This window comes from Pristiophorus japonicus, chromosome 10, assembly GCF_044704955.1.
Source record: "Pristiophorus japonicus isolate sPriJap1 chromosome 10, sPriJap1.hap1, whole genome shotgun sequence".
Lineage (NCBI taxonomy): Eukaryota > Metazoa > Chordata > Chondrichthyes > Pristiophoridae > Pristiophorus > Pristiophorus japonicus.
This window is the reverse complement of record NC_091986.1, coordinates 219887577-219901847: the sequence shown is the minus strand read 5'-3', so window position 1 is coordinate 219901847 and position 14271 is coordinate 219887577. Positions and strand designations below refer to the sequence as shown.

General features: G+C 51.6%; 1 protein-coding gene across 2 annotated transcripts in view; it reads left to right on the top strand.

The window, feature by feature from the left end:
* The window catches only part of inppl1a (inositol polyphosphate phosphatase-like 1a), a 199438-nt gene that overhangs the window by 167761 nt on the left and 17406 nt on the right, over positions 1–14271 (top strand). For both annotated transcript variants that reach the window (XM_070892581.1, XM_070892582.1), the window contains exons 19-23: positions 1965–2054; positions 4213–4326; positions 8937–9025; positions 9863–9950; positions 12782–12937. In XM_070892581.1, the coding sequence (XP_070748682.1) occupies positions 1965–2054; positions 4213–4326; positions 8937–9025; positions 9863–9950; positions 12782–12937 (537 nt within the window). The remainder of the gene's footprint in view (positions 1–1964; positions 2055–4212; positions 4327–8936; positions 9026–9862; positions 9951–12781; positions 12938–14271) is intronic.

The window sequence follows — 14271 nt, the reverse complement described above, 5'->3', positions numbered from 1 at the left end:
CCTCCCTTAAATCCAATCCAACCCAACCCAAACCACACCAAAGGACAAGCACATGTGTTCCTCATCACTGTCTGGCTCTCCGTGCAATCAGATATCCAGTAATCACGGGACCAGACCCAAAACACCACAAGGAACCAGCTGTTGCAACTCGGCACCAAACTCTCGGCGACTGGGAAACGCTTTCGAAGCTGATGCTTGCGGACAATATTACACCCACCCCCCCGCAACCATAACCACCCCCTCTCTTTTCCCCCCCCCCCCCCCCCCCCCCCAACCTTCAAACAAGAGCTCAGTGTACACAATTCTGGACCTTGCTCGTGAGACTATTAATACACTGCCCACATGTGGTGTGTGCGTGTGTGAACAAACAATGTACAGTAAGAGAAGTCCATTCTTCCTTGCTCATTTCAGTCCTTGGATAAACCACTTTCTATCTCCTCGGGGAGTTGTCACCACATCCATTGCAATTATCCAGATAATTCTCTCCCGCTCGCCCGCGCCCTCTGTCTGTGTCGCCCGCGCCCTCTGTCTGTGTCGCCCGCGCCCACTCCCCCTCTATGTGCCTCTGTCTCATACAACCCAATTACTTGCTCTGCCAAATATCAATGCAGTTCTCTTGAATTTTCTGATGCAATCTATCTTCCTGTGCTGTTTCTGCCCCACCCCCCTTCCCCCAGAAAAATATAAGGCCACCGTTGTAGTAGTTAAATTGTTAGCTAAGTCCAATGCTAATTCTAATCTTGAGTCAGTGCCTCCTAAGTAGAGGCTGTGATTATCTCAAACACATTATTAGATTTCAGTTTGGCCACAATCTTACAAATCTCACCACCCCCCTTGAGCCACCTTTTCTCAAATGTAAACCTTCCCAGCTTCATTAGATCTTAATCGTGCACTTATTAAATCAGTGGCCATTCGCGATACAGGATGAAGGAACGACCCTGGCTCTGCCAAATTTCTCCAATATTGGAGTATCAAGACCAATTTAAAAGCCAAACACAGGTCAAAATAAGGCCATTCGGTCCATCGAGCCCACTCCTTCTCCTGATGGTGATTTTTTTTCCCGTTCTGGGATGTGGGTGTCGCTGGCAAGGCCGGCATTTATTGCCCATCCCTAATTGCCCCTTAAGAAGGTGGTGGTGAGCCGCCGCCTTGAACCGCTGCAGTCCGTGTGGTGAAGGTGCTCCCACCGTGCTGTTAGGGAGGGAGTTCCAGGATTGTGAGCCAGCGACGATGAAGGAACGGCCGATATATTTCCAAGTCGGGATGGTGTGTGACTGGGAGGGGAACGTGGAGGTGGTGGTGTTCCCATGCGCCTGCTGCCCTTGTCCTTCTAGGTGGTAGAGGTCGTGGGTTTGGGAGGTGCTGCCGAAGAAGCCTTGGCGAGTTGCTGCAGTGCATCTTGTAGATGGTACACACTGCAGCCACGGTGCGCCGGTGGTGGAGGGAGTGAGTGTTGAAGGTGGTGGATGGGGGGCCGATCAAGCGGCTGCTTTGTCCTGGATGGTGTCGAGCTTCTCGAGTGTTGTTGGAGCTGCACTCATCCAGGCAAATGGAGAGTATTCCATCACACTCCTGAATTGTGCCTTGTAGATGGTGGAAAGGCTTTGGGGGGGGGTCAAGAGGTGAGACACTTGCCGCAGGATACCCAGCCTCTGACCTGCTCTTGTTGCCACAGTATTTATGTGGCTGGTCCAGTTAAGTTTCTGGTCAACGATGACCCCCAGGATGTTGATGGTGGAGGATTCGGCGATGGTAATGCTGTTGAATGTAAAGGGGCGATGGTTAGACTCTCGCTTGTTGGAGATGGTCATTGCCTGGCACTTGTGTGGGGTGAATGTTACTTGCCACTTATCAGCCCAAACCTGAATGTAGTCCAGGTCTTGCTGCATGAGGGCACGGACTGCTTTGTTTTCTGAAGATTTGTGTGTACCCGTTATGATATATTTTGTGTTTATTTCTCTCAGGTTGCACGGATGATATTGTGACGAGTGACCACTCGCCAGCCTTTGGTACTTTCGAAGTTGGTGTGACATCACAGTTTGTATCCAAAAAAGGTGGGTGCATTTAAATGGGACATCAGAACAGGGAACATACTGGAGGAAGCTGCTCAGCCCCTGAGTCTGCTCTGCCATTCAATCAGACCAGGGCTTATCTGCACCTCCACTCCATTAACCCGCCTTGATCCACAACCCCGATACCTCTTCTAACAAAAATCTGTCAATCTCCTCTTGAAAGTTTTCAGTTGACCCTCAGTATCCATGGCCTTTTGGGGGCGGGGGAGAGTTCTGTGTAGTAGTTCATTGGTTGTAAAGCACTTTGTGATGTTCTGCAGTCCTGAAAAGCACGATATAGTGAAAGTCTGTCTTTATTATGAGAAGCAAACTTTCACTACTTAAATCATGATTTCGGTAAATTAATAGCACAGAGCGAGTCTTTCATAGCTTCCTGACTGGAAGGAAATGAAGGGTTAACAAAATAAGCTGCCACTTGAGCGGCCTGGTATGTGACTGCATCCAGGGGTTGACTGTGATTGGGCTGTTGATGTCTGTAGTATCTGTCGCTGCACATGAATCGTTCCTGGTTGTTGTGACTGTGTGTGCGTTGCAGACGATTATAAAGAGACTGCGTCATTCATTGTGAATGCGAGGGTTGTGTTGTGTATTGTGTTACTGAGGCAGCTGTGCGAGTCTGCTGGGCCCACAACTGATGCCAGTGCAGCCGCCCACGGCAGCAGGGATTATCTGAATGCAATTCCTTGTCATTCACACTTCCACCGGCCCCGAGAGTCCATTAAAGATGCTTCTGGCGAGCACTGTACTTGCGTCCGCTGTGGTTGAGACGATGAACAATAAAGACAGCCACTGAAAATAGCTGCAAGCCTGGACTTGATCAGCGCAATGTGACCCAGGCTTCATCAGTATGTGACGACCCTCCCAAAACATGTCTCCCACATTTCACTGCGATTTTTGGGGGTATCTTTGCTTTCCTCTCCCTGACTCTTGCTGGGACCTGGTTCCTCTGCCGCCGGCCACACACTTGCCCAAGTGGCCATGCTTCATATGTGAGCCCAGAAGGCTATGCTGTTTCACTGAGGGGTGGGGGTGGCGTGGTTTGAGCCGAGTCCGATCCTGCTATTGTCTACTGTCCACGCATACCGCTGTGCAGCGCAGTCACTCAATCGTGATTCGGGGCAGGGAAGCCTGTATCGTTGTAGTGACAGCCGGGGCTCAGTGGGCAGCACACTCGCCTCTGAGTCACAACGTTCAAGTCCCACTCCAGTGACTAGAGCACAAAATCCAGGCTGACTCTCCAGAGGAGCGCTGCACTGTAAGAGGTATCGTAGTTCGGATGAGATGTTAAACCAAGGCCCGGCCTGCCCCCTCGGGTGGGCGTAAAAGATCCCATGGCACTATTTCGAAGAGCAGGGGAGTTCGCCCCGGTGTACTGGCCGATATTTATCCCTCAATCAACATCACTAAATAGATAACCTGGTCATTATCACAGTGCTGTTGGTGGGAGCTTGCTGTGCGCAAATTGGCTGCTGCGTTTCCCACATTAAAACTGACTGCACTTCAAAAGTACTTCATTGGCTGTAAAGTGCTTTTGAGACATCCGGTGGTTGTGAAAGGCGCTATATAAATGCAAGTCTTCCTTATCCTTTCTTTCTCTGCCTTTTATCTCCTCTCTTTCCCCAGCGAGGCCAATTGTACCACCAACCATTGCTCTGGCTACTATTGGCAAACTTTGTAAAGGCCAGGGATTGGACTTGGCAACTTGGACTGTATGTTTCCGTGCTAGACGATGCATTTACCCACTGAGCATCCAGCGCGCGGGATTGATGGGGTGCACGATTGTGAGAGTGAGCAACTTGAGACTTAATTTTCTTGCTGCTCTACTCCATTCAGAAGGCAGGTAGGGGGAGCTATGACCAGGCTTTATGACTCAGATCGCTAGAATTTGGGGCGCTACACGGATCGGGCGGGAAAGTGGAGTTGAGGTCAAAGATCAGCCATGATCTTATTGAATGGCTGAGCAGGCTCGAGGGGCCGAATGGCCGACTCCTGCTCCTATTTCTTATGCCAGTTCTTTGTGCCAACAAAGCGGGCGGAGCTGGCCAGGGGTGGCTCGGACTCCGGGGGTTTCGTTACCAAGGCAAGAAACCCACAGAGTCCCGTGGCTTATTACACTCTCCTGCTTCGTGTTTAAATTCAGGTCTCTCCAAGACGTCAGACCAGGCCTACATCGACTTCGAGAACATCGAAGCCATCGTGAAAACTGCCAGCAGGACAAAGTTTTTTATTGAGTTCTACTCCACTTGCCTGGAAGGTGAGTAACTTGGTGACTGGAAGCCCCTTCTTCCCCCCACCACGCCCACCTCCCCAATCCCAAACCATGTCCCCAGTGTAATGTTCCTTCAGAATAATCTGGCACCATCAGCTCTTAGAGTCCAGCTTCAAACAGTCTGTATCATCATCATCATGGGCAGGCCCTCGGAATCGAGGAAAACTTGCTTCCACTCTTAAAATGAGCCCTTAGGTGGTTGAACAGTCCAATACAAGAACCACAGTCCCTGTCACAGGTGGGACAGACAGTGGTTGAAGGAAAGAGTGGGTGGGACAGGTTTGCCGAGCGCTCCTTCCGCTGCCTGCACTTGATTTCTGCACGCTCTCGGCGACGAGACTAGAGGTGCTCAGCGCCCTCCCGGATGCACTTACACCACTTAGGGCGGTCTTTGGCCAGGGACTCCCAGGTGTCGGGGATGTTGCACTTTATCAGGGAGGCTTTGAGGGTGTCCCGGTAACGTTTCCTCTACCCACCTTTGGCTCGCTTGCCGTGCAGGAGTTCTGAGGTAGAGCGCTTGCTTTGGGAGTCTCGTGTCTGACATGCGGACAATGTGGCCCGCCCAGCGGAGCTGATCAGGTGTGGTCAGTGCTTCAATGCTGGGGATGTTGGCCTGGTCGAGGACGCTAATGTTGGTGCGTCTGTCCTCCCAGAGGATTTGTAGGATCTTGCGGAGACATTGCTGTATCTGCAACAACAGGGGGCTCGAACGGACTGCGAAGGAATCGGGGCTGAAATGGCCCAAGCGTAGAACGGTCCCTCTGCAATGTCCCCACAAAATGCTGTCTCTGTCTTGTTTCAAGGCACCTATGTATTTTGCCCATTTTTACTGATAAACCCCATCACCTTCCTCTCCAGTCGGGTTTTTACGACAATCCGACAGCTTCATGATCACTCTTACTGACATTTATTTTAACGGCAAACGCACCATCAGGTTTAAGGACCTGTAGGGCTCCAGCATTTGCTGCGATTCAACAACCCCTCAAAACTGCCACCCAGGTCATGGTCTACAGGGCTGTAGTGATACCCGCTCTCCTGTACGGCTCAGAGACATGGACCATGTACAGTAGACACCTCAAGTTGTTGGAGAAATATCACCAACTATGTCGCCGCAAGATCCTACAAATCCCCTGGGAGGACAGGCGCACCAACATCCGCGTCCTCATTCAGGCCAACGTCCCCAGCATTGAAGCACTGACCACACTCGATCAGCTCCGCTGGGCGGGCCACATCGTCTGCATGCCAGACACGAGACCCCCCAAAGTGCTCTACTCTGAGCTCCTTCACGGCAAACAAGCCAAAGATGGGCAGCTGAAATGCTACAAGGACACCCTCAAAGCCTCCCTGATAAAGTGTGACATCCCCACTGACACCTGGGAGTCCCTGGCCCAAGACTGCCCTAAGTGGAGGAAGAGCATCCGGGAGGGCACTGAGCACCTCGCGTCTCGTCGCCGAGAGCATGCAGAAACCAAGCGCAGGCAGCGGGAGGAGCGTGCGGCAAACCAGTCTCCCCACCCACCCTTTCCTCCAACCACTGTCTTCCCACCTGTGACAGGGACTGTTGCTCTCGTATTGGACTGTTCAGCCACCAAAGAACTCACTTCAGGAGTGGAAGCAAGTCTTCCTCGATTCCGAGGGACTACCTATGATGATAATGATGATTGGAGTCCAGCACTCGGGCAGCACCGGACTAAGTAACAGGGAAATGGAGGTGATGGATCAGTAAAAATAGGCAAAATACATGGGTCTGGGCCTATACGTGACTCCAGTCCCACACCCAATGTGACTGGCTGTGAACTGCCCTCTGAGGTGGTGCAGCGAGCACCGCAATTGTATCAAGCTGCTACTCAGTGGCTCAAGGCAGCGGCCCACCACCATCACCGCCTCGGTATGGGCAATAAATGCGGCCTTGCCAGCGGCACCCACATCCCGAGAATTAATAAATTAAACAGAAACGAGGCTGCGTACCGAGGCGCCACAAGCTCCGGCTTGAGTAGAGATGATTGGGTAATTTACCCCGTCGGGCATGTCTGGAGAACGAATGCACTGCTGAGAGTGAGTGGGATTGATTTTACGCACACAATCTGTATGCTGTACACCGGAGACTTTGTGCTGTGGCTCCGAGTGCGGGTCTGCTTACACTCTGGGGGCATAACCCAGTGTTGGATCCTCGCCAAGTCCCACAGGCTGCAGTCCCGTGTCCTGAAAGCTGCTTTAGAATTGGGAAATGCAAGTTTAGGTTTTGAAATTTGTGTTATTGAGTGAATTTTTCTTTGCACAGTTTGTGTTTTCATTGAGTCATACAGTAGTAATTTACAGCACGGAAGGAGGTCATTTCGGCCCATCGTGTCCGTGCCGGCCGACAAAGAGCTACCCAGCCTAATCCCACTTTTCCAGCTCTCGGTCCGTAGCCCTGTAGGTTACAGCACTTGAAGTGCACAGCCAAGTATTTTTTAAATGTGGTGAGGGTTTCTGCCTCTACCACCCTTTCAGGCAGTGAGTTCCAGACCCACACCACCCTCTGGGTGAAAAAAGTTCTCCTTATCTCCCCTCTAATCCTCCAACCAATTAGTTTAAATCTATGCCCCCTGGTTGTTGACCCCTCTACTAAGGGAAATAGGTCCTTCCTATCCACTCTATCCAGGCCCCTCATAACTTTATACATCTCAATAAGGTCTCCCCTCAGTCTCCTCTGTTCCACAGTAAACAAACCCAGCCTATCCAGCCTTTTCTAATCCTGATGACAAAGTCTGCTCATAATCATCCCTCTCGCCCCAAGGGGACTCGCGGCCACTGAAAGCATGCACTGGGATATGAGGTAACCATCTTCGCTGATTTGTAAACACGCTGTGCTGGGCCTGGTGTACTGTTTATGTGCCGGGATTAGTTTTAAGAGAGGAGATTCAGGATCGGGAGATTGCTCACCGAATCCATGCTGGGGTCAATGCCGACTTTGCGTGGATTTACTGATTTAGACATCGTCATAAACATAGAAAATAGGCGCAGGAGTAAGCCATTTGGCCCTTCGAGCCTGCACCACCATTCAATATGATCATGGCTGATCATGCAACTTCAGTACCTCATTCCTGCTTTCTCTCCAGTCTTCAGTCATTACAATTGGGTTTCCACCACTTCTCTGGAGTATAATGTTGGAAAGTGTGGGGTCATACACTTTGGCAGAAAAAAAATCTAAGAGCAAGTTATTATTTAAATGGAGAAAGATTGCAAAGTGCCGCAGTACAGCAGGACCTGGGGGTACTTGTGCATGAAACACAAAAGGATAGTATGCAAGTACAGCAAATGATCAGGAAGGCCAATGGTATCTTGGCCTTTATTGCAAAGGGGATGGAGTATAAAAGCAGGGAAGTCCTGCTACAGTTATACAGGGTATTGGTGAGGCCACACCTGGAATACTGCATCGTGTTAATTTCCACATTTACGAAAGGATATACTTGCTTTGGAGGCTGATCAGAGAATGTTCACTCGGTTGATTCTGGGGATGAGGAAAGGTTGAGTAGGTTGGGCCTCGACTCATTAGAATTCAGAGGGATGAGAGGTGATCTTATCGAAACTTAAGATTATGAGGAGGCTTGACAAGGTGGATGCAGAGAGGATGTTTCCACTGATGGGGGAGACTAGAACTAGGGGGCATAATCTTAGAATAAGGGGCTGCCCATTTAAAACTGAGATGAGGAGGAATTTCTTCTGAGGGTTGTAAATCTGTGGAATTCGCTGCCTCAGAGAGCTGTGGAAGCTGGGACATTGAATAAATTTAAGACAGAAATAGACAGTTTCTTAACCGATAAGGGAATCAGGGGTTATGGGGAGTGGGCAGAGAAGTGGACCTGCGTCCATGATCAGATCAGCCATGATCTTATTAAATGGCGGAGCAGGCTCGAGGGACCTTATGGCCTGCTCCTATTAAGTTTTTATAATCCTGAAACGGCATCTCATCTTGCTGCTGGTCCCTCTGGTCTGATCTTAGCTGTGGCCTGGGCTCTCTCTGTCCCAGCAGTAGACTGACCGTGTCCGGGAGGAGGGGCGTCAGCTTGACGTTTAGGGTGGAGATCCCATTGTCAGAGCTCAATGCCCCTGGAAGTTGGATGGAGACAGGACCGGGAGCCGTTTTGATATGTCTCTTCCTCCTTCCTTCCGTCTTATTGACACCACCTGCGACCCTCCACCATCTAAAGTTGAAGGGCAGCAGGCGCAAGGGAACACCACCACTTCCAAGCTCCCCTCCAAGTCACACACCATCCTGTCTTGCACATCTATTGCCTGTTCCTTCATCGTCACTGGGTCACAATCCTGGAACTCTCTCCCTAACAGCACTGTGGGAGCACCTTCACCACACGGACTGCAGCGGTTCAAGAAGGCGGCTCACCACCACCTTCTCAAGGGGCAATTAGGGATGGGCCAAAAATGCCGGCCTTGCCAGCGACGCCCACATCCCGTGAATGACATTGGCTGTCTTGGCTCGCACTGGTTACTGGGGAGCTGCCTGTATGGAGCAGGTATAACCCTGCAAGGGTCAACGAGTTCGAGACTGGACAAAAATAACTTGTCTGCCCTTCTCTTCACCCGTTGTGTTGCAGAATTCAAGAAAAGTTCAGAAAATGATACGCAAAGCAGCGACAACATCAACTTTCTGAAGGTTGGCTGGTCTTCGCGGCAACTACCCACGGTAATTCACACAACGCAGGGCATGCGCTCGTGGTTCATCACCGCTTATGGAAGAAAGAAAAGACTTGCATTTATATAGCGCCTTTAACGATCTTGGGACGTCCCAAAGCGCTTTACAGCCACTAACGCACTTTTTTGAAGTGTAGTCACTGCTGTGATGTGGGTAATGCAGCAGCCAATTTGCACACAGCAAGCTCCCAGAAACAACAATAAGATAATGACCAGATAATCTTCTTCAGTGATGTTGGTTGAAGGATAAATATTGGCCCCAGGACAACGGGGATAACTCCCCTGCTTTTTGTAATAGTGTCGTTGGATGTATTGCGTCCCCCTCCGCCAGTGCGGCGCTCCCTCGGCACTGCCCCCTCCGCCAGTGCGGCGCTCCCTCGGCACTGCCCCCTCCGCCAGTGCGGCGCTCCCTCGGCACTGCCCCCTCCGCCAGTGCGCCGCTCCCTCGGCACTGCCCCCTCCGCCAGTGCGCCGCTCCCTCGGCACTGCCCCCTCCGCCAGTGCGCCGCTCCCTCGGCACTGCTCCCTCCGCCAGTGCGGCGCTCCCTCGGCACTGCCCCAGAATATCAGCCTAGATTTTTGTGCTCAAATCTCTGGAGTGGGACTTGAACCCACAACCTTCCAAGTCCGAGGTGTGAGTGAGGCAAGTCTGACACCTCGCTTGTGTGAAATATTGGTGAGTGAAGGTGCAGCATTGCGCCAATGCCATTTTTTTTCCATGAGGTGTTTAGGTGCCAGTGTAATAAATAAGTTTAGTGACGCAGGTTTCACCAGGCTGATAGCCAGTTGTCTATTAAATCAGGACTGATCGGTGTATTTTATTTTGAAGCTGAAGCCGATTGTGTCGGATATAGAGTACCTGCAGGACCAGCACCTCCTGCTCACCGTCAAGTCCGTGGATGGCTATGAATCCTACGGTAAGTCGTGCTAATGTAGCAGCGGATAAACATAGCCATAGACAATGGCTTCTCTTCCCACCCCGCATCGTTGCCTCTGGTATCCTTGGCCCCCTCCTATTTCTCATCTACATGTTGCCCCTCGGCGACATCATCCAGAAACACAGCGTCAGTTTCCACATGTTCACGGACGACACTCAGCCCTACCTCATCGCCACTTCTCTCGACCCCTCCACGGTCTCTAAATTGTCAGACTGCTTGTCCGTCATCCAGTTCTGGATGAGCAGAAATTTTCCCCAATTGAATATTGGGCAGACCGAAGCCATTGTTTTCGGTCCCTGCTACAGACTCCGTTCCCCAACCACTGACTCCATCCCTCTCCCCAACTCCTGTCTGAGGTTGAACCAGACTGTTCACAACCCTGGTGTCATATTTGACACTGAAATGAGTTTCCGACCACACATCCACTGAATAACTAAGACCGCCTATTTCCACCTCTAACAACGCCCGTCTCCGCCCTTGCCTCAGCTCATCCGCTGCTGAAACCCTCATCCATGCCTTTGTTACCTCTGGACTTGACTATTCCAACGCACTCCTGTCTGGCCTCCCACATTCTACCCTACGTAAACTAGAGGTGATCCAAAACTTGGTTTCCCGTGTCCTAACTCGTTCACCCATCACCCTGTGTTCGCTGACCTACATTCGCTTCCAGTTAATCAACGCCTTGATTTCAAAATTCTCATCCTGGTTTATAAATCCCTCCATGGCCTCGCCCCTCCCTATCTCTCGTCTCCTCCAGCCGAGATCTCTGCGCTTCTCTAACTCTGCCCTCCTGAGCATCCCTGATTATAATCGTACCACCATCGGTGGCCGTGCCTTCAGCTGCCTGGGTCCCAAGCTCTGGAACTCCCTCCCTAAACCTCTCCGCCTCTCTACCTCTCTTTCCTCCTTCAAGATGCTCCTTAAAACCTCCCTCTTTTACCAAGCTTCTGGTCACCTGCCCTAATTTCTACTTATGTAGCTCGGTGTCAAATTTTTAAATCTCATAATACTCCTGTGAAGTACCTTGAGATGTTTCATTATGTTAAAGGCGCTATATAAATACAAGTTGTATTCCGCTTAACCCCATTACAGGCATGCTCAGAGTGTGGTTTTGAGTGCAGGGAGTGGGGGGGGTCACGCAGCCCATTCAGAACACCCTTAAAGGGAACATTGCCTGCCATCCCTACCCAATCTGGCCTCCACGTGACTCCAGTTCCACGCTACGTGGTTGACTCTTAATGTAGGACATGGCCCCCGGTGCCCCCTCAGGGTGACTGTCAGCGGGCAATAAATGTGCCCATGCCAGCTTCACCCACTTCTGCCGCTGAAACCCTCGTCCACGCCTGTATCGCCTATCGACTCGCTTACTCCAATGCTCGCCCATGCTCTGTTCTCCATAAACTTCAGCCCACTCTAAACTCTGCTGCCATATCCTTCCCCACACCAAGTCCTGTGGCCCAGCACACGTCATCACTGACCAACTTCGACGCCCGAGGCCTCCCACCGGTGCTTCAAATCTAACGTGCGCATCCTGATTTTTAAAACCCTTCATTGCCTAACCCTACCCTGTCTTACCACTTTGTGGGGAAGAGCAAAACTAGAGGCCATCAAGATAAGATAGTCACCAAGAAATCCAATGGGGAATTCAGAAGAAACTTCTTTACCCAGAGAGTGGTGAGAATGTGGAACTCGCTGCCACAGGGAGGAGTTGAGCCAAATAGTATCGATGGATTCAAGGGGCGGTTAGATAAGCATATGAGGGAGAAGGGAATCGAGGGTGATGCTGGTAGTTAAATGAGGAAGGATCAGTGGAGCTTAAAGGCCGGCATGGACTGGTTGGGCCGAATGGCCTGTTTCTGTGCTGTACATTCTATCTAATTAACCCTTAACCCTTCCTTCATCCTGGTACAATATGTTCCTCCAACTCTGGCCCCTTATGCCCGCACCACCATTGGGGACCGTGCCATCAGCCACCTGGGGCCTACTCACTATAGTTCTCTCCCTCCCCCACCCCCCGCCTCTCCTCTTTAACTAAATGTTTAGTCATTTCTTCCTCCTCTTCACCTTGGCATCCATTCTCCATACACCTTTGTAAAGTAGCTTGAGTTCGTCCATGCTAAGAACCCTATGTAAAGAGCAAGTTGTAAGCACGTTAATCTGTTTCTGATGGTGTTGGTTGAGGGATAAATGGAGGTCAGGGCACCAACAGAACTTGCTCCACTTGGAAATAGTGCCGCGCGATCTTTTACATCCACCTCAACATGCAGACAGTGCCTCGGTTTTGTGAGTGTCACCCAAAAGATGGCCCCTGCAGAGAATGCAGTGCTCCCTCGGCTCCGACAGTGCACCGCTCCCTCGCCGCCGCCCCTCCGACAGTGCACCGCTCCCTCGCCGCCGCCCCTCCGACAGTGCACCGCTCCCTCGCCGCCGCCCCTCCGACAGTGCGCCGCTCCCTCGCCGCCGCCCCTCTGACAGTGCGCCGCTCCCTCGCCGCCGCCCCTCTGACAGGGCGCTGCCCCTCCGACAGTGCACCGCTCCCTCGCCGCCGCCCCTCCGACAGTGCGCCGCTCCCTCGCCGCCGCCCCTCCGACAGTGCGCCGCTCCCTCGCCGCCGCCCCTCCGACAGTGCGCCGCTCCCTCGCCGCCGCCCCTCCGACAGGGCGCCGCTCCAGATTATGTCCTGGAGTGCGGCTTGCGCCCAGAACCCTTTGACTCGGAGGTGAGAGCGCTACCTGACTGAGCCGGAGCTGTCTATGATTTATGTGGGAGTGCAGTTCTCCTGTTTGCTCATGCGTTCTGTCTCTCCGCAGGCGAGTGCTGCATTGCACTGAAGTCTATGATCGGCAGCACCGCTCAACAGTTCCTGACCTCGCTGTCGCACAGAGGGGAAGAAACAGGCAACATCCGTGGGTCCATGAAGGTTCGAGTGCCGGCGGAGAGAATCGGAACCCGGGAGCGCCTCTATGGTACTTTGAATAGCAGCGCCAGCGCTCCACGTTTCTTTCATGGCTTTGATGACGACGTCTGTGTCCCCTGTCTGTTCTAATGACCCCCCCCCCCCCCCCAATTTGTCTCCAAGTAGCTTGATGCTAGATTTATAGATTGATTCCTGAGATAAGAGGGTTGACCTCTGATGAGAAATTTAGTAGATTGGGCCGATGCTCTCGAGTTCAGAAGAATGAGGTGTGATCTCATTGAAACATACAAGATTCTGAGGGGGATTGACAGGATAGATGCTGAGAGGATGTTTCCCCCGGGCTGGGGAGTCTAGAATTAGGGGGCATAGTCTCGGGATAAGGGGTCGGCCATTTAGGACTGAGATGTGGAGGAATTTCTTCACTGAGGGTAGTGAATCTTTGGAATTCTCTGCCCCAGAGAGCTGTGGAGGCTCAGTCGTTGAGTATATTCAAGGCTGAGATCGATAGATTGTTGGACTCTCGGGGAATCGAGGGATATGGGGATCGGGCGGGAAAGTGGAGTTGAGGTTGATGATCAGATCAGCCATGATATTGAATGGTGGAGCAGGCTCGAGGGGCCAAATGGCCGACTCCTGCTCCTATATATTCAAAAAGGAGTAATATATTCAAAAATGAGTTAGATGAAGTCCTTACTACTAGGGGGATCAAGGCGTATGGCGAGAAAGCAGGAATGGGGTACTGAAGTTGCATGTTCAGCCATGAACTCATTGAATGGCGGTGCAGGCTAGAAGGGCCGAATGGCCTACTCCTGCACCTATTTTCTATGTTTCTATGATGAAGACCTATTTAAACAGTCAGATTGTAGTTATACTGCCACCATTGTGTTGATGCTGAGTGGTCTCACGGGTTTGTCTCTTGTGTTTCGCATTACTTAGAATGGGCAGAGTGGTTTATACCGTCAGCTCAAAAATATGTGACGCTCTCCTCTTTGCAATGGGCCTCAGTGCCCAGGGTTACCGGTTCGAGATTGTGGTTTTATCCTGGCAGCAAAAATATAAAATATTCCTGTCCCGACGGTGGGTGGGGGGGACTGGCTCCGGTACTCTGCCAACACAAAAACAAAATACTGCGGAGGCAGGATATCTAAAACATGAACATAAAATGCTGGGAAACGCGCTCGGTCAGGCAGCATCTGTGGACAGGGAAACCCAGGTCGATGACCTTTTCATCAGAACCGGAAAAGGTTGGAGATGTAACCGGTTTTAAGCAATTGCAGGGGGCAGGGGGCGGAGGACAAAAGGGAAGGTCTGTGATAGGCAGGAGAGATTAGAGAGACAAAAGGACTGATGGTGCGAGGCAAAGGAGATAGTAACGGGACAAGT